Source organism: Neoarius graeffei, chromosome 16 (assembly GCF_027579695.1).
Source record: "Neoarius graeffei isolate fNeoGra1 chromosome 16, fNeoGra1.pri, whole genome shotgun sequence".
Taxonomy (NCBI): Eukaryota; Metazoa; Chordata; class Actinopteri; order Siluriformes; family Ariidae; genus Neoarius; species Neoarius graeffei.
Window position 1 is genome coordinate 62411999 of NC_083584.1, and position 23463 is coordinate 62435461.

At 44.2% G+C, this 23463-nt stretch overlaps 2 protein-coding genes across 7 annotated transcripts in view; both read left to right on the forward strand.

Annotated features, from left to right (window-relative positions):
* The window catches only part of usp16 (ubiquitin specific peptidase 16), a 31884-nt gene extending 24693 nt beyond the window's left edge, over nucleotides 1-7191 (forward strand). For all 6 annotated transcript variants that reach the window (XM_060943347.1, XM_060943348.1, XM_060943346.1 and 3 more), the window contains 9 exons: nucleotides 754-841; nucleotides 1132-1210; nucleotides 1337-1482; nucleotides 1757-1924; nucleotides 2018-2639; nucleotides 2763-2857; nucleotides 3026-3112; nucleotides 3205-3352; nucleotides 6360-7191. In XM_060943347.1, coding sequence (XP_060799330.1) covers nucleotides 754-841; nucleotides 1132-1210; nucleotides 1337-1482; nucleotides 1757-1924; nucleotides 2018-2639; nucleotides 2763-2857; nucleotides 3026-3112; nucleotides 3205-3352; nucleotides 6360-6481 — 1555 coding nt within the window. In that variant the 3' untranslated portion in view covers nucleotides 6482-7191. The remainder of the gene's footprint in view (nucleotides 1-753; nucleotides 842-1131; nucleotides 1211-1336; nucleotides 1483-1756; nucleotides 1925-2017; nucleotides 2640-2762; nucleotides 2858-3025; nucleotides 3113-3204; nucleotides 3353-6359) is intronic.
* A 1101-nt stretch (nucleotides 7192-8292) lies between these two features.
* farsb (phenylalanyl-tRNA synthetase subunit beta) lies at nucleotides 8293-22709 on the forward strand. Its single transcript, XM_060943352.1, has 17 exons — nucleotides 8293-8401; nucleotides 9542-9597; nucleotides 10679-10833; nucleotides 11424-11496; nucleotides 11625-11740; nucleotides 11825-11975; nucleotides 12122-12230; nucleotides 12314-12384; nucleotides 12566-12627; nucleotides 17608-17659; nucleotides 17868-17929; nucleotides 18010-18217; nucleotides 18310-18390; nucleotides 19659-19751; nucleotides 21885-22002; nucleotides 22115-22267; nucleotides 22342-22709. Exons 1-17 carry the CDS (start codon nucleotides 8344-8346, stop codon nucleotides 22491-22493), a joined length of 1770 nt encoding a protein of 589 aa, XP_060799335.1. The 5' UTR covers nucleotides 8293-8343; the 3' UTR covers nucleotides 22494-22709.
* Nucleotides 22710-23463: the final 754 nt, after the last annotated feature.

Consider the following 23463-nt stretch of genomic DNA (forward strand, 5'->3'; position numbering starts at 1 on the left):
TGTCATGCACACCATTGTTGTTCAGTGTTCTCCTGATGGTGGACTCATGAACATTAGCCAATGTGAGAGAGGCCTTCAGTTGCTTAGGAGTTACCCTGGGGTCCTTTGTGACCTCGCCGACTATTGCACGCCTTGCTCTTGGAGTGATCTTTGTTGGTCGACCGCTCCTGGGGAGGGTAACAATGGTCTTGAATTTCCTCCATTTGTACACAATCTGTCTGACTGTGAATTGGTGGAGTCCAAACTCTTTAGAGATGGTTTTGTAACCTTTTCCAGCCTGATGAGCATCAAGAACGCTTTTTCTGAGGTCCTCAGTAATCTCCTTTGTTCGTGCCATGATGCACTTCCACAAACATGTGTTGTGAAGATCAGGCTTTGATAGATCCCTGTTCTTTAAATAAAACAGGGTGCCCACTCACACCTGATTGTCGTCCCATTTGATTGAAAACACCTGACTCTAATTTCACCTTCAAATTAACTGCTAATCCTAGAGGTTCACATACTTTTGCCACTCACAGACATGTAATATTGGATCATTTTCCTCAATAAATAAATGACCAAGCATAATATTTTTGTCTCATTGGTTTAACTGGGTTCTCTTTGTATACTTTTAGGACTTGTGTGAAAATCTGATGATGTTTTAGGTCATATTTATACGGGAATATAGAAAATTCTAAAAGGTTCACAAACTTTCAAGCACCACTGTAAGTAAAGTTTGTGGAACTAACTTGATTTTCTCATGTGTTTGTGCAGGGCAGCAAGATTTAAAGGCTTCCAGCAGCAAGACAGTCAGGAGCTCCTGCGCTACCTGCTGGATGGAATGAGAACCGAGGAGAGCAATGTACGTGTGCTAACGTGACACGTTCAGTTAGCTTGATTGAGGCTATGTTCTTATAAATAGCAAATAGCATGAAGTAGCCTCTTTTGAGGGGTCTTGTTTCCAGTAAACCATGAGACACCAATCTGAGAAATTCATTAAAAATAAATAAATTTTATATAATTCTGTTTAAAAATTAAAAAAATTAAACTTCGCTCCATTCTAGTGCTGCTCCGTTTCAGGTAATAGCTTTGCTAGCAAGACTAATACACTTCCCTGTGCTATGTGCGCTAATGCTGATATGTTCTCCACAGAGAGTAACTGTTGGAATCTTGAATGCGCTGAAATGTTTGGGCAAAACCTCCGAGCCAGAGCAAAAGAACTTAGTAAAAGGTGAGCTACGTTATTACACTGTGTATGCTAATGCTAAGCATTTGTATATACCTCTAGCCAAGGTCGAGATATGCAGTAATGAGGGATGTGTAATGAAACCACCCCCCCAAAATTTGTCATTGCTAGAGTATGAAAGCAACACTGGGGCGAAGAGTTTTGTTGAACGTGTGTTTGGCGGAGAGTTGACCAGCACTGTGATGTGTACGGAGTGCGAGACAGTTTCCGTGGTTACCGAGATGTTTCTCGACCTCTCGCTACCTGTGGCTGATGAGGTAAAGAGCTGAAACGACTTATTGTTTAGGTTACGTTTGTAACGTTTAGCTACTGCTAGCTGTTTTATTGAAAACTTTGCTGTAGTAGCTAATTCTCAGGCTACTCCAAAGACAACTGCTCTGCGTAACGTTAGCCAGCTCATTATATAATATCTTACTTTATGAAGCTGTTATCCAGCTAATTTATTCATTAGCAAGCTAGCTAACAACAGTACTTCATCACGGAATCACATGCACCCTAATCCTGTACAAGAGTAACGTTTATGCTTTTTAGGCTTACAGGAAAAGGAAGGGTGGCGTTCAGCAGAAGAAGAGCGAAAGCATGGAAAGTAGGCGGAGTATTGAGACTCCATTGACCAATGGGGATGAAAGTGTGCCGACAGGCACAGGAAGCAAGTACCAGCAAAAGAAAGCCAAGAAGCAGGCAAAGAAACAGGCTAAGGTATTAAAAGACGCACTGAGCTGTAAGACACACCCCTTGATATATTAAGACACACCTTCTGATTTCTGTATATTAACATTCTGGCATTTTCAGAACCAGCGGCGTCAGCAAAGGCAAGGCACAAAGCTCAGGCTGGATTCGCTGACCAATCAGAACCAAGATGCTTTCCTGGAAGCCCCACCTCTGAGCACAAATGAACAGCCGGAAGCTGAAACTGAAGGCGGAGCAGACAAGCTCATTGTCCAATCAGAGCCTGCGGAACAGAATGAGGAAATACCTGCTAATGAAGAGGTAGAAGATGATGATGATGATGATGATGAAGGAAGTGAAGTACAGAACTCCGCCTCAAATAGATTCATCAGCCTATCAGAAGATGGACCAGAAAAACAGGAAGTGGAAGAGGAAAATGAGCACAAAGTGGCAGAGCTAACCAAGAGGGTAACAGCGCTGTCGATCTCCGAGGAACACCAAACTAAAGAGATGGAGCTTGAGGTGGTATCAGGGGCGGAGTCGGAGCCAGAATTGAGGGCAGAGCCAGGGTTTGTGGTGGTCAATGTGGACCCGAAGACTGCGTTCTCAACCCTGTCCAGCAGGGCGGCGCTGAACGCCTCGGAGAGCTCAGTGGAGTCGAGTCTGCATCAGTTCACACAGGTGGAGCAGCTGACACACGCCAACAGCCTGCTGTGTGTGACCTGCAGCCAGAGAGCCGCACACGGTACGTACACACACTCGCGCGCGCGCGCACACAAAGTGAATCCAAATCAAGACTGATTTGACTAAAGTGTGTGTGTGTGTGTGTGTGTGTGTGTGTGTGTGTGTGTGTGTGTGTGTTTTACAGGTGGTAAGAAGAAGGTGTACACAGAGGGGATGAAGCAGATGCTGATCTCGTCCCCTCCTCCTGTACTCACTCTGCACCTGAAGAGGTTCCAACAGGTCCTCTCTCTCTCTCACTCACACACACACACACACACACACACACACACACACACACACACACAGAGTGACAGATTTACACAGCGAGAAATATGATCACTGATCCACACAGGCAGGGTTTGTAGAAATGTTGCATCATTGATGTAAAATGTGTGTGTGTGTGTGTAGGTGGGTTACAGCATCTGTAAAGTCAACAGGCATGTACAGTTTCCTCAAGTACTAGACGTCGGCCCGTTCTGTTCTGCCAAATGCAAGGTCTGTATTTCTATATGCCTCGTATTTCTGTCTCTGTCTTGAGTCATTACAATCTTAGAAGTAGTCTCTGACTTTCGTGTGTGTGTGTTTAGGGGGTGGAGGAAGGACAGACGCAGCTCCTCTACTCTCTGTATGGTGTTGTGGAGCACAGCGGAACCATGCGCTCAGGTCATTACACAGCGTTCGTTAAAGCCCGACCTCACACACACGCTAGCAGCGGTTTGCTAAACGGAACAGCAGGTAAGTAATTTATTTAGCCTTATATTTACACAATTCCACTACTCCTTGAACTGGTAAGATTTCTCACTGAGCAGGGTGGAGCCTTCACAGGAAATGGGATGTACCATGTTTAAGAATGAAGTGAGATGTGTGATAATTACCATGTGCCATACATAGACTAAAAAAAAACCTAACTCGGGTTGTTATCAGCTTATTAGTTTAGAGCTGAACTGAGTTTAAAAAGGTTAATGTTGGTGTCACATGTCATGCCAGAGATGCCTACTAGTACGGATTGGCCGTATTTTGTACGGAAATGTTATGTAAATACGATGTTATGGCAAACAGTGTTATTCTGTACGGAATTATTATAAAGTCTTAAATTCCAGTGAGTTGTTTTTAAATGTCCAAGCGACTTTTTCAATCCATTCGCGATTCACGGCTATTTATTTTTACGACAACCGCACATACTGTGCGTGACATGCGCAGATACCGCACATTTGTTTGCGCTATTTTCACTCAACATCACACACGCATGGTGCTGCTTCTCAATAGTGGAAATGAAACGCTCAGTATCGGGACAAGTGAAGCACAGGTCTCAGGTGTTCCTCCCACGATATACGGTAGAATGGCCGTGCATTACACCCAGTCAAAAGGGCAATGGATACGCGCACTGCAAACTGTGTAGAACTGACATTAACATCACTCATGGTGGCCGCGATGACTGCAGGCGGCATGTCAACTACAAAAAACATATGGAGTATGCTGAAATGGTGAGTCAGGCGGAAAGTAAATCTGGGGGTATCCAGCAGTTTTTTACGAAATCTGTGGACGTGACCCGTGCTGAAGCAGTGATGGTTGACCTGTGCTTGGAGTTGAACTTGCCAATTAGTGCCGTGAAATGTGAGTTAAACTTATTCAGTTTCTTTTTACATGTCTGATTTTTATTCACTGAAATATCAAACACTGGCTGGACTTCTTTAATTCAAAGTCTTTTCAGTGTTGCAAGTGCAAATGTACATGTAGTCTGATCAAAACCAGAATTTTATGATTAGTGCTGTTGGGATTGTGGCAAAAAATTGATCATTCCACTGTTTTAAATACAATTATAAATGCCATTTTATTCAGTGTCTCTTCTGAAGCATTATGCTGAAGTATTTATATATTGGGACATTAAGATAACAATGTCGGACTCTCTTTGGCATGAAATAGAAATTTTTTTTAAATTTTATTAGAATCCGTTAACAGGTAGAACATTTTGCCAGGCAATATAATATAATACTTTTGAGGAGTTACATTCAATCCCAATGATTGGTAGTCAACCGTAATGTCTGCAAACAGGGAACACTATTGTATTTATAAAAATGTGATGTATTGTATGCTCTAGAAATTTGTTGAGTGGAAATTCAGTTGAGATGGCTGCTCGCGTTTTGTTTATTCAATTCACACAAAACAGTACTTTTTAATAATTTAAATGTTAAACATATTGGTATATACACCTCTTTATAATTGAAATGCGCATAAATTAATGTTACTGAAAGTCATTCCAAACCAGGGCTTTGAACCGGTTCAAGGAACGAAAACGAAAACCAGGAACTTTTTCTATTTCACATGGAACAGAAACGAAACCAGAAACTTTATTATTTTTTATGTTCCGGAACAGAAACGCTTATTAAAAATAATGGTAACCGGTTAATACCGGTTTTTATTTCGTTCCTCAAAGTTTCCGTAGCCTACAAATAAAAAAGTCATTCTTCTCCTGCGCAAGTTTCTATGACCCGCTGGGGTTCACTTCCTGTGTGACGTTCGCTGACTGAATGGAGAGAGCGGGAAGGTGGACTACTATCACGTCTCCACGTGATAATAAGTGAGTAAGTGCATTACTGAGTGTCTGAGCAAAGAAGAGCCTGAACGATGCAACCTCCCTATTGGCTGTTTGTAAAAATGTATCAGTTGTTGCCCTTCCCACAGGAATCATCGCGGGCTCGAGAGACGAGACCTGACGTGTTAGTTCGTTGGTAGCAGAACAAAATGTCTGGACACAAATCGGGTTTTCAGAAAAGGAAAGAAAATAAACCGAGGGTCGAAAATACAAAAAAGGAGGCAGAAAATGCAAAACGAGTTTTAAGGTAGGACAAATGGTTACTTTTCTGAGGCAGCCCGCCGTGGCTGCCTGCAGGCTTATTTATTATAGCCCATTTAGTTAAAATAGTTGATATAAAATGTTTATAGTTATGTGATGGTTGTCCTGATTTAGACTGGTGTTTTTTGTTTTGTTTTTTTTTTTGGGGGGGGGGGGGTTGCGCGATGTTGCACCCGGGTCCAGATTAGGGCAGAACCGGCCCTGGCTACATTTCAGGTGTAGTTTGTTTTATGTATGTATGTACTTGCATAGATGTGTACTTGGTCTTCCAATATGGCGCCTAACAAAATCTCGCGGCGCGGTGACGTCATGCGGTAGCCCTCTATAGGGCCTGACTAGCCTTTGGTAACACACTAAACGAATTCTCTTTCATTTTTGGCACTTTTTCTGTTTGTGTAGATGGGAAGACGTACTGAGAATCCAAATCGCCAACATTTGAAATAATAATTGCTTTGAATTATTTCTTGTCTTTTTTAATGAAGATTGTAATAGAATTATTACATTTGGCTTAAGCTGGATGAGACGGAGACATAATTTTATAGCCATTTGTTAAACAGCTGACGGGGAACGTAATTAACCGTTCCGGGAACGAAATTTTTTTGTTCTAACCGGTTCGGGAACGTCTATTTAATGGTGGAACCCAAAACCGGAAATGTTAAAATTCCGTTTCTGTTCAGAACGAACCAACAGGAAAAAAATTCTGGTTCAAAGCCCTGTTCCAAAATCCTGAAAAATGTTTTCAATAATACTGAAATTCAAAATTTGGGGTAGGCATCTCTGGAGATGCCTTTTGCTTTGCAAAATCGACATTTCTCACACAAGTCTGTCCCTTCTGAAAAAGTTCTTGCAGTTTTTGAGATCAGATTGGACACACATCTTGTTTTGCAGGTGACAAGACGCCCCCTAAAGGCTCCTGGTTCCACATCAGCGACAGCAACGTGCAGCCCGTCACAGAGACCCGAGTGCAGACTTCCCAAGCCTACCTGCTCTTCTACGAGAAGATCTCTTAAGTCCAACACTCTCATGAAGCGCCGCATCATCGAGGAAGGACAAGACTGTTCTTAGAGAACTGCTGCTTTCTAACAGGTCAAACGATTTCTGTCTGATCATAGCTGCCAGCGATGAACTGGAATTCACTTCACTGTGCTGCTGAATAAAGGAGTGTTCAGATAGTAAAAGGGCTTTCTGTGGAGTTTGGGAATTTTACATTGAATGCAACACAATCACAAATTCACAAGCAAATCTGTAAGCAAGTACACGCCAAATGTGAATCGTTATGCACTCTGGTCTGTATGGGTTATTGGTGTAGGGGTTTTTGTTTGTTTGTTTGTTTTTAAATACTAGCGTAAGTAATATACATGCTTAGTTTTAACAACTGGAAGTATTCCCTGGGTATAATAATTTTATTTTTATGTGGTTTGAATTTTTGTTTGTTTTTAGCTCCGCCTCTTCAATTAACAAACACCCTTGTGTTACATCTGATTCCTTTTGACAGGGAATTCTGTATAACTCCAGATGATGCTGTATCTGACAGAATCATGCAGCAGTAGTGTGCAATAAGTGGAGAAAAAACAAGAGCAAGAACACCTGACATACCGAAATATGATTGAGTTGACTGATTTTTATTTTTTACAGAATATTTAACTTCCTGCAAATTTATGATCGGAATAATTGATTAATAAAAAAGATTCAATGCACTGCGTCATTATCTTGTCTTTAAGATATGTTTATCTCGTCTTTTAAACTCATATTTGAGCATTTCAACTCGTTGAGCCTTAGTAAAGAGGATGACATGGTCAATAGAACAGTCAGGTACAGTATTAAAAAGACGGGATGTATTCAACAGGTTTATATTTATGTTAGACATGATTTAACAACAGCGCACTAATATTCACATACCAGCCTGGTCCCTGGTTCAGAAAAGCATTTGAAGACAAATAAGGAATAAAACGCTCAGCGTGTATGCTGTTATAGAGAAATAATCAACAATGGGAAGAAGTGGTTGCTCTTTTATTTGACAAATATCTCATCTCATTATCTGTAGCCACTTTATCCTGTTCTACAGGGTCGCAGGCAAGCTGGAGCCTATCCCAGCTGACTACGGGTGAAAGGCGGGGTACACCCTGGACAAGTCGCCAGGTCATCACAGGGCTGACACATAGACACAGACAGCCATTCACACTCACATTCACACCTACGGTCAATTTAGAGCCACCAGTTAACCTAACCTGCATGTCTTTGGACTGTGGGGGAAACCGGAGCACCCAGAGGAAACCCACGCGGACACGGGGAGAACATGCAAACTCCACACAGAAAGGCCCTCGCCGGCCACGGGGCTCGAACCCAGGACCTTCTTGCTGTGAGGCGACAGCGCTAACCACTACACCACCGCGCCGCCCTTGACAAATATCTTTGTGTTAATACTTTTGGTGAAACAGGTCCAAATTTTGTCTAAACCTTGTCAGAAGTCTCCTGTTCTGTCTTTGTGATGGCCGACATTAATATTTATAAAACAATATAACAGCTGAAATTAGTCTTGTACTGAATCAGATTTTGCAAAAACCTGGGATTACTTGACTACTTTAATTATTGGTCAAATTGTAAAAAATAGCGAAAACGTTGTTAATTCCTAAATGAATTAATTAAAACATAAGCACTAGTTATAAATATTTACAAGCCTTTCATAATAGACAAGTCACTTGAAATCGTAAGAGTCGACTCACTAGTGATGAGTCACTCAAAAGAATCATGCGCCGTGTCTATTCTGCGCATGCGCATTTCTTCAGCAGTGCGCCCGTGGTGTGGTTCGTCCGCGTACTGCGCATGCGCCAATCCACCATTCTACCGGTGCTGTTATCCATTAGCAGCAACAATGCCGACAGTCGGCGTTAAACGGGATCTTCTCTTCCAGGCTTTGGGGAGGACATACAGTAAGCCTGCTTTATTTTCTTATATATAAAATTATGTCTGAATTAATGGTTAATAAAATGTCATTTATGGGCATTAAATCAAGTCAGACGTTAGTAATGCTGCAGCGTAGCGTTGAATGGGAAAGTGCTAACATGGCTAATTAGCCACTAGCTCTCATTTAAAAGTAAGCGTGATGTTTAGTTGTGTTGGAGTAAAAGTACGTGTTGAAGTACACAGTGACATATTGTACATTTCTAGTTACTGTAAGGCTGAATTTAGAACATGAAATATAAACTTAAAAACCTTTATGAGCTGTATGTTGCAGCGATTGCATCAGATCAGACTGTCATCTGGAATTAGATGCTGAGTTAAAACTAGAAATTTGTGTCACGCGGTGATTTATTAGAAATAAATATGCTTTCAAGGAAAATATCAAGATCTTATACGTTGGGTTGGGTTGTAAATTGATCTTTGAGCTTTTATTTTAGGAATAAGAGTGAAAGGATGCTAGAATGGGCCGTGACGTCATCAAAAAGCGCCCACTTTCGTTATTATTGCTACTGCTGTATTGTTGATTTTAATTATTGTTAATGATTAACAATACAGCGCTATTCTTATCCTTTCAGATGAAGCCAAAATTATACCTGAAGCTTATCCAAAAAAAAAAAAAATCTGAGAAATGATTCTGTCTCTAGTTTCAAGAAGAAGAAGCCTTTATTTGTCACATGTACACTCAAATCACAGTGAAATTCACCCTCTGCACTTAACCCATCCGAAACAGTGAACACACACACCCAGAGCAGTGGGCAGCCATACTACAGCGCCTGGGGAGCAGTCAAGGGTTAGGTACCTCGCTCAAGGGCATTTCAGCCCAAGGCCGCCACATGTTAACCTAACCTGCATGTCTTTGAACCGTGGGGGGAACCAGAGCACCCGGAGGAAACCCACACAGACACGGGGAGAACATGCAAACTCCACACAGAAAGGCCCCTGTCAGCCACTGGGCTCAAACCCAGAACCTTCTTGCTGTGAGGCGACAGTGCTAATCACTACACCACCATGCTGCCTTTTTTTTTTTCCCCAAACCTTAACACATTCTTTGTTTCAGTAGTTGAAATGGCACACGTTTTTAAATTTTGACCTTTTCTTGTCTTTTGCAGCTGATGAGGAATTCGACGAGCTCTGCTTTGAGTTCGGCCTCGAGCTGGACGAGATTGTGAGTAATAATGACTTTCTGAATATACTGCACGATTCACCATGCACGTTTACTCCCATCGTAAACGCTTCACAGTTGTCTGATTGATAGATTTGACTTAATGTATTTACGGGTGTGTTCTCACTTGTAAGTTTAGTTGAACTCTGTCGATATTTTTAATTATGCTGTGGGAAAAAAGGTTGAGTAGTAATCAGGGCTTTGAACCAGAATTTTTTTCCTATTGGTTCGTTCCGAACAGAAACGGAATTTTAACGTTTCCGGTTTTGGGTTCCACCATTAAATAGACGTTCCCGAACCGGTTAGAACAAAAAAATTTCGTTCCTGGAACAGTTAATTACGTTCCCTGTCAGCTGTTTAACAAATGGCTATAAAATTATGTCTCTGTCTCATCCAGCTTAAGCCAAATGTAGGCTAATTCTATTACAACCTTCATTAAATAAGACAAGAAATAATTCAAAGCAATTATTATTTCAAATGTTGGCGATTTGGATTCTCAGTATGTCTTCCCATCTACACAAACAGAAAAAGTGCCAAAAATGAAAGATAATTCGTTTAGTGTGTTACCAAAGGCTAGTCAGGCCCTATGCATTGATAGGCTAACAGAGGTTAACGTCATTTAATGTTCGCGAGCCTCTCATTAACGTGGACAAATATATTGATATTGTGTTTGACGTTTTTGAATAACGATAGACTGCAATATTTACCTCTTATTTAAGACGTGGAGACATGATAGTAGTCCACCCTCCCGCTCTCTCCATTCAGTCAGCAAACGTCACACAGGAAGTGAACCCCAGCGGGTCATAGAAACTTGCGCAGGAGAAGAATGACTTTATTTGTAGGCTACGGAAACTTTGAGGAACGAAATAAAAACTGGTATTAACTGGTTACCATTATTTTTAATAAGCGTTTCTGTTCCGGAACATAAAAAATAATAAAGTTTCTGGTTTCGTTTCTGTCCCATGTGAAATAGAAAAAGTTTTCGTTTTCATTCCTTGAACTGGTTCAAAGCCCTGGTAGTAATGTAATTTAGGGGGAGGCTGGGGTCAGTTGTGTATTGAATTTGCTGTGTGTGCGCATTTAGACATCAGAGAAGGACATCATCAGCCGTGAGCAGGGTGATCAGAAAGCCGAGGGAGCTTCGGAGATGGTGCTGTATAAGATCGACGTCCCGGCCAATCGATATGACCTGCTGTGTCTGGAGGGACTCGTCCGAGGACTGCAGGTCTTCAAGGAGAAGTATGACACACACGTATCGGAAGTTCTTTTCCACGGCACAGTCCAGTACCACGTAGTTACATATTCAAATCCTGAACATACTCGATTCGAGTACCTGTGTTTGTTTCCTGTTACGTAACTGTACTCTTGAGGTTGGTGAGGAAATTTTATATGAATATACATACACACACACACACACTTGATTTTTAAATGTAAATTATTATTCACAACACAGCAGGTTTGTGGTAATGGCAGCAAATACAACCAAGGGTGCCATTACTTTTATTTTACTGACATTTTTGTGAGAAGACCTTAAAGTACAGTAAGACGTTAAAGGACTTGCATCTGGTTAGCTGGTTTATTTTTTTTTCCAAAATGCAATAGTTCTCTGAAAGTGTGTTTGACCAATCAGTGCCCTCCCATAATTGTAGCCCCGCCCATATTCTTGTTCATCCACCGCTAGCACTTATTTACGATGTGACTGATTTAGAAATGTCTGCCTGGTGGGAAAATGCTATAAAATGTGCAACGTTGTGTAAGTGCTGTACAATATAACGTGCACCCTGCATAAATGTGTGTGTGTGTGTGTGTGTGTGTGTGTGTGGGGGTAGAATGGAGGCCCCACGTTACAGGCGTGTGAGTCCAGTGAACGGAGACCCACAGCGGCTCATCATCACTGAAGAGGTGATTTTAAGCTCCTGCTTACCACATATGTGACATCTCTGCGAGGTCTTACTGCTTAAAGAGTCTACACCTGTAATTAGGAGTAGGTCCTCGTGATTTATTGCCCATCCTTGGATTTCCTTGTGCAGACGGCGAGCGTGAGGCCGCACGCGGTGGCTGCTGTGCTGCGGAACATCACGTTCACGCCAGAGCGCTACGATAGCTTCATCGAGCTGCAGGAGAAACTGCACCAGAACATCTGCAGGTGAGGCAGAACATCACCTGAGTGATAACTCGCACCTAATCAAGTCCCTACTGCCGTTAGCCAATAAGAACTGCGGAATTGCAGGAGGAGGACGCTGGTCGCCATAGGAACCCATGACCTGGACACCATCTCGGGGCCATTCACGTACACGGCTAAAGCGCCAGAGGAAATCCGTTTCCGACCGCTCAGTCAGAGTCAGGAGTACACGGCCAGTCAGCTCATGAGCCTCTACAAGGTGAGCTCTGATTGGCTGTCGCTGCCTTGATGGATACCGTGGCCTAGTAAAGCCCTCGTTTCTGATTGGCTGTCAGGAGTCATTTGTTTTCTTATATCAGGATGTGTATATTCCTGTGTGTGTGTTTTTTTTCTCTCGCTCTGTAGACAGACAGCCACCTGAGACATTACCTGCACATCATTGAAAACGAGCCACTTTACCCCGTCATCTACGACAGCAACGGAGTCGTCCTGTCCATGCCACCCATCATCAACGGTAAGACTTCACCCCTTCTCTCCCCCCGTCTCTCTCTGTGTCTGTGTATAAAGTGGTATTTGGATGCTGTTTGTCTCTTCCAGGTGATCACAGCAAAATTTCCGTCAACACAAAGAACGTTTTTATCGAGTGCACAGCCACGGACCTCACTAAGGTATGGGAGCGCAATCATAACTATGACAACCGTAAGAGCGTCATGCGATGCTGTTTTGAGCGAATTTTATTGAACGTAGTATGTCAGGTTTTTCTCCTGTTACTCATTGAGGCGGTTTAACCAAAAACATAATCACTTATGTGGTCTCTAAAGGAATGTATGATTGTGTGTGTGGTTGCAGGCAAAGATAGTATTGGACATGATCGTGACCATGTTCAGCGAATACTGCGATGAGCCGTTCACGTAAGTGTGTTGTGCCAGTAACAGTACAGAGGCTTGCATAAGTATTCACTCCCATTGAACATTTCCACATTTTCAGGAAGCCAAGTGTAACGCAATGTAGGCAAAATGGCGGCGTGCAGCGGCTTCTCGGCTCCCGGTTAGCGTACGACCCCTTCCTACCTTTTCTATTAACTTGTGCAACAAACCGAGGCTGAAATACAGCGCACAGGACCCATTTATTCTGGGGAACCTGAATGTGGGACTGAAACCAGACATCAAGGCAGCGTTAGGACATTTTGGGCTGCTAAAGGTAGGGCTGGGTTCAAAAGATCGATCCACGATCCGATATCGATTCACGTTCAAAAAATACGAGATCGATTCAAAAATGTGTGGATCGATCTCTTCCAGGTGGCTATAGGCACTATTTTCTCGACCGCGCAAGGACCGCTATAAAAAGCGGGTGCCGGCAAACGAAACCGAAACTTAAGAACGCGCGATGGCTGAAGCTGCACAGCTAAAATCACCGCCTGGCCTGAAAGCTGATGTATGGCATTACTTTGGATTCAAACGTTACGAGGACAGAGATGAAGTCAACAGAACAAAAGCAGTGTGCAAACTGTGCCACATAGAGGTAAAATATAGTGGCAATACAACCAATCTCCGCAACCACTTATCCAGGCACCACGCCGACACACAGTTTCAGCTAAACCTGCAGCGAATCAAACTGCACTGGAGAAGGCATTTGGTGTTAAATTTCCTTCAAATTCTCAGCGTGCCTTGAGCATAACCGAAGGTGTCGGAATATTTATTAGTAAAGACCTACGCCCCTACAGTGTCGTAGAAAATGCTGGATTCAAACTGCTGGTGAAGAGACTGGAACCATGCTATGTCCTGCCCAGTCTCAAACATTTGAGCGAAACTGTTATCCCAAAAATGTATGCGAAAACAAAAGACACACTTGCACATTCGCTGAAGTCTGCCGAGAGGGTGGCGTTGACCTGCGACTGCTGGACCCAGCAATATCTAAGTAGATTGATATCAGATCGAATCGGATTGTGACCTTATGAATCGGAATCGAATCAATCCAGGAAATCTGGATCGATTCCCAGCCCTAGCTAAAGGAGAGTGGACGAAGGAAAACAAAGCAGCAGCGTGCAAGGAGACAACGGTGCGCCCGGAGGCAGAAGAGGGGGAAGAAAGCCGGCCTGCTAACTAGGCTAAGGGCTAACAACAGACCCACTCTTCCAACTCTGTTCCTGTCTAACGTCCGCTCTCTGGACAAGAAGATTGACCTGTTCAGGCTGAGACTGAACTTCCACAAAGAGATGAGGAATTGCTTTGCACCAGACCTGGCTGAACGACAACATGCCAGACTCCGTGTACCACCTGGACGTACTACTTTTCTTCCACACCGACCGTGATCAGCTGTCGGGGAAAAGCCGTGGTGGAGGATTCTGTGCTTATCAACAAGAACTGGTGCGCAAACTCTGTCCTGGTAAGCTAGCATTGCTTTGAATCTGTGGAGTTTGTCTTTAAAGTGCCGCCCGCATTACCTGCCTCAGGAGTTTACGGTAGTGCTGCTGGTGATTGTTTACATTCCTCTGAGCACAAACGCCGGCACGGCGTTGATGGAGCTGCATGCGCACGTCAGTGAGCTGCAGGATCAACACCCAGAGGCATTTTTTGTGATTGCTGGGGACTTTAATCACGCCCATCTGACAGACTGCCTGCCCTGGTTTTACAAGAGCATAGACATTGCAACCAGGGGAGGCAATACTCTGGACCAGGTCTACACCAGCAAGCAGGGTGCGTATGCTGCGATACCACGGCCCCACCCGGGCTTCTTTGATCACATCTCCATCCTGCTGGTCCCTGCCCATCAATCTGTGCTGAAAAACAACCAGCCAACACGAAAGACCATGACTGTGTGGCCCAGCACAGCAGTCCCTGCACTGCAGGACTGCTTTGAGCGGACGGACTGGCAGGTCTTTAGGGAAGTTACTACCACCGGTGAAGGTGTAGATCTGGAGGAGTACACCTCGGCCGTCTCCGGCTTCATCCAGAAATGCATCAATGATGTCACCACCACCAAGAACATCACCATACGTCCCAACCAGAAGCCGTGGATGAATGGTGAGGTTCAGTGTCTCCTGAGCGCACGTGATGCAGCTTTCAGGTCTGGAGATGCACTGGCACTGAGAGCGGTGAGGAAGGACCTCCAAGCGGGTGTGACACGGGCAAAAAGAGCACATGCTGACAAAATCCAGGGCCACTTTGCATCCAATGACCCTCGGAGCATGTGGCAGGGCATAAAGGCAATCACAGGCTACAACAGGAAGAACGCAGTGTGTCCTTGGGACCCGTCTCTGCCAGATGCCCTCAACGCTTTCTATGCCCATTTTGATCCCGCCAACCCACCCACCCACACCAGGCTCACTATCCCAGAGGGTGAACTACCATCATTCAGCTTGTCAGCAGACGACGTGAGGAGGACTCTGCAGCGCGTCGACCCCTGCAAGGCAGCAGGACCAGACAACATCCCGGGGAGGGTCCTGAAGGCCTGCACACATGAGCTCACTGAGGTGTGGACAGACATCTTTAACACCTCCCTCTCCCAGGCTGTGGTGCCAGTGTGCCTGAAGACATCGTCCCAGTGCCCAAGTGTGCAGCAGTGAGGAGCATGAACGTCTGTCGACCGGTGGCTCTCACCCCGATAGTCATGAAATGCTTCAAACGCCTGGTCATGGACCACATTAAGGCGAAGGTGGACATAAATGTGGACCCAGACCAGTACACGTACAGGAGGAACGGGTCTGTAGAGGACGTCATCTCATCCATCGTCCACTCTGCTCTCACCCACCTGTAGGGCACACACCCCTACGTGAGGCTGCTCTTCCTGGACTTTAGTTCGGTGTTCAACGTGATCGACCCGCAGACTTTAGTCAACAAACTGCAGCCCCTTGGATTACCACCATCCCTCTGCAACTGGGTACTGGATTTTCTGACACATAGGCCACAGACAGTGAGGATCCACGGCGTCTCCTCTTCTACCATCATCCTCAACACCGGCTCCCCCCAGGGTTGCGTCCTTAGCCCCCTGCTCTACACTCTGCTCACATATGGCTGCTCCGCTAAACATCTGGGCAGTCATATTGTGAAGTTCGCAGATGACACAGCAGTGGTGGGACAGCTATCCCACGGCGACGAGTCAGCGTACAGACAGGAGGTGGAGGACCTGGTGGACTGGTGCAGGGACAACAATCTCTGCATCAGTGTGGGGAAAACAAAGGAGATGGTTGTGGACTTCAGGAGGAGTGACCACGCCCCCTCCCCCCTCTACATCGGAAGAGAAGCTGTAGAGGTGGTCCACAGCATCAAGTACCTGGGGGTCTACATCTCTAGCGACTTGAAGTGGACCACGAACACAGCCAGCGTGGTCAAGAAGGCCCACCAATGCCTCTACTTTTTGAGGAGGCTAAGGCAGGCCGGACTGCGGCCCTGGGAGCCTTCTACAGGTGTTTGGTGGAGAGCACACTGACCTCCTCCATCACCTCCTGGTATGGAAACTGCTCGGCTGTGGACAGGAAGGCTCTGCAGAGGGTGGTGCACTGCGCACAGCACAGAAGATCACCCGTTGCAGCCTGGCGTCCATAGAAGACTTCTACAACAGCCGGTGCAGGAGCAGAGCGGCCCGCATCATGGGTGACTCCACCCACCCAGCACACAGACTATTCAGCCTCCTCCCCTCAGGAAAAAGACTCTGCAGCATCAGGGCCAAAACATCAAGGCTCCAGCGCAGCTTCTTCCCCAGAAGCTGTGAGACTAATGAACACTAAAGGCCAATTTATGCTGACAACCCAGTCCTCGCAGACGACGTCGCAGACAGTGTCTGCGTAGCCCCCCCACCTTCGCAGACGCTCTGCACGCACCTCCCAAAAATTGTGACCACCGCAGAAGCCTCGCAGACAGCGTCGCAGACGAGGGCTCTGATTGGTCCACTCTACATCCGCTGTACACGCACTTCCGCTTCCCTACTTTCCCGGTTTGGTTTGTTTTCACGACCGCCATTTTTAAAAACACGAGCAAAGACAGAGCAGCACGAAGAGCGGTTGATCGAGGAAGTGAGGAAGTACGTACATCTATACGACTCCAGTTCTAGTCATTATAAGTAACCAGAGGATAAACACTCCACTAACCACACCCACCAACTATTCCTAGCAATTTTGCGACTTCGCGCCCCCTTGCGTTGTAGCGGTGAATAACATCGCGCACGCCTATACTCCCTGCTCAACGATAAATTACAACTGTCTGCGAAAAGCTATCTGCGAAAGTCTTGTCGCAAGAGCATGCAGAGGCCTTAAGCCTAAGCTCTGATGTTGCCCCCACCCCATTTTGCATTTTACACATATTGAAGTTTTTACTGTTCATCTGAACACTTTTTAATCACGGTTGCACTATTTTTTCTATTCTGTTTTTCTATTTATTTTTTATTTTAATACTTCTATTTATATACGCTGCTGGCCCTGAGGCACAAATTTTGTTTACATGTGAAAACATGCCTTGATGATGTTGAACACTGAACGTGATGCTCCCACCACCATGCTTCTCTGTGGTTCTGGTGTTTTCAGTGTGATTATTTAATTTTTTTGGGCCAGGGACAAAAGGCTCAACATATCTTTTGGCAAATTCCAAACAGGATTTTCTTTGTCTCGTGACTGTTCCTTAAAGCCCAGTTTTGTGAATTATGGTTTTCCTGTGAAGAGGTTCTCCTGTTTGAGTTATGCATCTCTCCAGAGTTCATATGGTTGCTTCTCTGACTAATAACTAATAAGTCATTGACTGTTGTGAACTATGTTGATCCACCACCACCACTTCCACTTCACTATCGTGGAATATTTTGTGGAATATTCATGACATACAATCAGTTACAATACATACATAGAGATATAGGCATGTAAGCATTGCATAATTGATCAGCTTTCTGTTCTCTCTCTGTCTCAGGGTTGAGGAGGCGGAGGTGGTGTATCCTGATGGCAAGATGTTCTCCTATCCTGTATGTATATCGGTCATTCTTCCTCTTTACAGAATCAGTTCAGTGAATTGTTAAAGCAGGCAGTAATTTTAGACCGAGGGTAATTTTGAAAAGACAGTTTTTCTGCTTTTTTTTTTTTTGTTCACTTGAGGGTGGATTTAAAAAAAAAAAAGTGTTTTTTGGCCTTAAACACTGCAAGTGTCTGACCTTTTGACCTTTTGAACCACAGGAGCTGGCGTATAGGACGGAAACCCTTTCAGCAGACTTCATCAACCGCAGAGTCGGCATCAAGTGAGGCTCATGTACACACACGTGTGCGCACACATTTTTCATCTCTTACACAGAGCCATGTCTCTCTCTCTCTCTCTCAGTGAGACAGCTGATAGCATCGCCCATCTCCTGACTCGGATGTGTTTGAGGTCAGAGGTCACCGGCGAAGCCGATCAGATTCATGTTGAAATCCCGCCCACTCGCTCTGATGTCATCCACGCCTGTGACATCATGGAAGACGCCGCCATGGCATACGGTTTCAACAACATCACCAGGACAACGCCGCGTACCTACACAGTAGCCAATCAGGTGGGAGAACGAGGCTCACAACGGCCAGTCGGACATGATCTAGATCTACTGACTGTATGAGCAAATAATAAAACGTGTGTGTGTTTTAACAGCTCCCTCTGAACAAGCTGACTGAACTGTTGAGGTCGGATCTAGCAGCAGCAGGATTCACTGAAGCACTCACCTTCGCACTGGTACACACACACACCGCCTATCTTCAACATGGCTTTCATATTTCATGTAAATCCACGTAATCATAAGTTCCAGTAATTTGAGTAAATTGAGTTCCGCCCCATTTTTCAGTCCCCCCAGGATTCCGCGGGCCTTTTTTGTGATTGTTGCGGGCTAAAATGTCTGATGATGTGGGGGTTTTCCAAAAAATTGCGATGAAAGTTGGGGTGTTTTTTAGGTTTTTGTTGCGATTACATTGCGGGAGGAAGTGAAAGTTGCGAGAAATTGTTGCGATTTTCTCTTTGTGTGATTAAAATTGAGTGATATGTTTAAATATTAAGTTATTACTGAAAAACTATTGATTAAAAAAACAAAGACACTGAGAAATGGTCCTACAAACATCTTTACCAATATAAAAGATTACCAGGACTACAAAAATGCAGAAAAATAGGCTTTACTTATCCAAATGCACCTGTTGGTTCAAAAGTTAAAGTGCAGAGAACCTCACAGCACAACATGAAGTTACCTTAAAATATAATATAAATGCCTCAGCTTTCATGGAAGAAAAAAAAAACCTATTAATACTAGTACTGTGTGCAGGCAGTCTCTCCTGAAGACTAAATTAAACAATAATTATAAACTAATAAAATAAATGGCTCAGGCTTCATAGAAGGAAAAAAAAAACAATTTGAACAGAATCTCACAGTATGATGCTGAAGCTGCCTAAACAATGGAAAATAAAATACCATTTTGGCAAAAATGTTGGCATCCATTAATTTCTTGTATTAAGGAAAAAAAATAATGTAAAGTGCACACAGTCCTTCACTGTAAACATAACACACTTTCAGTAACAGAATTTAAGCCTACAGAAACACTGACTCGCACATGCTGCTTCTCTTGAACGTATACACGGAAGTAAGGCGGAAGGTAGTTTGTCGACGTCGCCTCAAGACGACGCCAACGATTGGTCAAATTTGCGGGAAAGTTGCGGTGATTGGATATAATTGCAACACCGCCCTGAATTCGTGGGGATTGGCTGAATTTGCGTTGAAGTTGCAAATTGCGAAATCCTGGAGGGTCTGATTAGAGTTGATTGGCACGCGGCAGCCATGTTGTTGGGATTTGTAAACATGTCTTTGATCGCTATCGAGGATAAGGTTCTGCTGAATATATTGGCTTCAGTTTTGTGCAGACATGCCGACAATCTTCTGATTGGTGCCCAAAAGACTGACACTTAGACCCCTAAAAATCTCTCCAGCGCGCTTTATTTCCTCCTCTGACCCTGTTTCAGTGCTCTCGAGAGGACATCGCAGATAAACTGGGAAAGAAGATCACAGAGACGAAGGCTGTACACATCTCCAACCCTAAAACTGCTGAATTCCAGGTTACACACACACACACACACACGATTGAGGGCATCACTTCTCGTGGTATCAGTAATGTTTGTCCATTAGTGCAGGTGTTCTCTGTTCCAGTCCCCGTGCTCTACCCTACGAGTGTGTCTTTTCTTTCTGATAGCCATGTGTCAATATTAAATTTGCTTCTCAGAACAGTTGCCTAACCTTTAATCCTGGTTATAATGGGATTACCTTCAGTAAATTTGTTTCAGTAAGATCAGTGCAGGTGGGAACCTGACGAGGACAAACGCTACCTACAGTGCTGCCTAGTAGTATTGGCACCCTTGAAGTTTATGTACTTAAAGTTAAGCATCTCCTGAACAAAAGTGATGTAGTGATGCAGAATTTTTCTACAGATAGCTTGTGGTTAATATAAAAGAGCAAAGTATCAACAAAATAAAAAAAAAACAATTAGAGTGAAAAAAATGAAAAAGGTAAATCTTGCTGTATCACTAGTATTGGCACCCTTTGCTGTTAGTCCTAAAACCTAACCTAACTAAACCTAATTTGACTCACCTATGGTAAATTACAAATGGAAATCACCTGTGAAGACCTGTCTGTGCCCATGTGACATGAAATGGCCAATGAATGATGAGATTTGTGTTTTGAAAAACCAACTGTTTCACTCTGTCCCTTTTTCACAATGGTGAAGACAAAAGAGCTGTCTGAAGAAACAAGAAATGCAGTTGTTGACAAACACAAGAGCTCCAAAGGATATAAAGCCATCTCCAAAGAGCTTGGTATCCCTGTGTCAACAGTGCGTAATGTTATTAAGAAATATTTGAAGCATGGAACTGTCAAGAACCTCCCTGGGCGTGGGGGTAAGAGAAAAATCAATGATAGAAGTCGTCGAAGGTTGGTGCGATTGGTGGCAGAATCACCTCAGTTAACATCTACGGACCTGCAGGCCCACCTGGAACAGTCTGGGGTAACTGTTTCAAGAAGCACCATAAGGCGCACACTCAACACAGCAGGGCTACATGGGCGGAGGCCAAGGAAGACCCCATTATTGGAAAAAAAGACACAAAAAGGAGCGTCTGGAGTTTGCGAAAGAGAACCTGGACAAGCCACAGTCCTTCTGGGAAAATGTCCTGTGGACAGATGAGACAAAAGTAGAGCTTTTTGGGAATTCTCACAGGCAGTATGTTTACAGGCGCTGCAATGAAGCATTCAAAGAAAAGAACACCCTACCAACAGTCAAGCATGGTGGAGGATTAATAATGCTGTGGGGCTGCTTTGCTGCATCTGGGACTGGAGGCCTTACCCGTGTCATAGGTATTATGAAATCTGAAGATTATCAACAGATTTTGGAGCAAAATCTCCTGCCCAGTGTAAGAAAGCTCGGTTTGAGGCGAAGATCTTGGGTACTCCAGCAGGACAAAGACCCCAAACGCACATCTAAAAGCACACAAAAATGGTTATAAAAGAAAAAATTGACTGTTTTGAAATGGCCAGCAATGAGTCCTGACCTCAATCCAATTGAGAATCTTTGGGGGCAGTTGAAATCTGCCATTGGCAGAAGGAATCCTTCAAATATCCAAGACCTAGAGCGCATAGCGAAGGAAGAGTGGGAGAAAATACCACAAGACGAATGCAAGAAGCTCATTGATGGCTACAGGAAACGTTTGGAGGCCATCATCGCTGCCAAAGGGTGTGCAACCAAATACTAAGGAGGGGTGCCAATATTCCTGCACTTGTTGTATTTCTGTTTTTTGTTGTCTTAGAAATTAAAATGCCTATTTTGAACGAAAACAACTTTTCAGTTCCTTCGGACCTTCAATTAAAAGATCTTGGTATTGCAAATTGTGTCCATTTCCATTTATTTCTGGAGATATTACAAAAGTTGTGAATAAAATTAAGGGGTGCCAATACTGCTAGGCGGGGCTGTATGTAGGCAGCCTCCTTAGTGCAGTTTCTGCAGTCACAACATTATGTGCTTCGAATATTATATCCGAGATTATTGCTAATGCTCGTTTCAACACTTTATATTCAGGAGGCTGGTGTGTTCATGCTGTGTATTCAGTAGTAAGTAGTCTGATGTGTTTTATATTATGTTTTGTCAGGAGGCTCATTTGTGTGTTGCACCATCTTCGATATATAATGTGATTGTGTGTGTGTAGGTGGCGAGGACGACACTGCTGCCCGGGCTCTTGAAGACTGTGGCCGCGAACAGAAAGATGGCACTACCGCTCAAATTATTTGAGATTTCGGACGTGGTACTGAAGGACGAATACAAAGGTGTGTGATTTAAAAGAATAATTACTTAGCATGTGAACATTGATATCAGGACTACAGCAGGACACCGTGATGAGGAATTCCATACAGTGCTGTGCGTGTGTGTGTGTGTCAGACGTCGGAGCACGCAACAACAGGCGTCTGTGTGCGGTTTACTACAATAAGACACCGGGTTTTGAAGTCATCCACGGCCTCCTGGACCGGCTCATGCAGTTGCTGGATGTCAAACCGGGTTGTAACCATGGCTACCACATCCAGGCCTCAGAAGGTGAGTGGCTCATGACATGGACTTTTACAAAGATGTTAAAAACATGCAAAGACTAAACGTTTTCTCCCGTTCAGACTCCACCTTCTTCCCGGGCCGCTGTGCTGAAATCTTTTTCAGCGGGAAAAGCATCGGACACCTCGGCGTTCTTCACCCCGACGTCATCAACGCCTTTGACCTCACCATGCCCTGCTCCGCCCTCGATGTTGACATCGAGCCCTTCCTGTAACATCACGAATGAAATCACGCCCACACACACACAACTAGCCGTGTCCACGAACAATACTCACAATAGCTGTTACTGACTCATCTTGTAGCTCCGCCCACATCAGGACACAGTGGGTGGAGTCTTCTGTGTGGGGTTTAGGGTGAAGCGCGTGACACGCCTCTCACCCTAACGGCTTTGTCCTGTTATTGTAATCGTGAATAAACACCGGTATCTCCATGTACTGTCCATGAGTGTGTATTACTGTTATCACGTTTACACACAGATATGAGCATGTAAGTGATTGAAAACAGACAGATTGACAGGAATGGGTATCGCAAAATTCAAACTTCTCACAGTATTAACACGGCCCTGTCCTACGAGGAGACCGTCCACCAAAATCAGTGACCAGGTAAAGAGAATTAGCCAGAGAAGCAACCAAGAGGCTTAAAGATAAAGGTAACACTTAAAATGCTGCTGCTGCCACCACCGTGCTTCACTGTGAGGAGAACTCGGGGGTGGGGTTTTCACCAAATGTAACACTTTGTGCCGAAAATTAAATTTAGGTGTTCTCAGACCAGAGAATGTTTCTTCACACATTTTGATGAGTCTGCAACTCGTATTCAACATGAATAATAAATACGAAAACATTAAGTAAGTGTAGTCAGGTGGTATAGTTTGGTCATGTATGGGTAAAATCGTCGATAATGCACTGTGCAAGGTTGTTAAGCGACGCTTCAGTGATGAACAACGTCCTATTTGGGTAAAATGTTTGCTGTCATTTTCTCAGTTCTTGACCTTTTTTATTTGCATCCTTGTTTTTTTGTTCCTAGATAGGCAAGCTAGGACGTGAGGAAAGAAACACAATTAATAACGACTGAATAACACCCAGTGTGTCGAGTAAGAGACTTGTACACCTTGTCTGATATTTCTCATCCTGTGTGTGTGCTGGTGTGGATTTAAGCGGGGCGCCGATGAAAAATAACTTGAATGT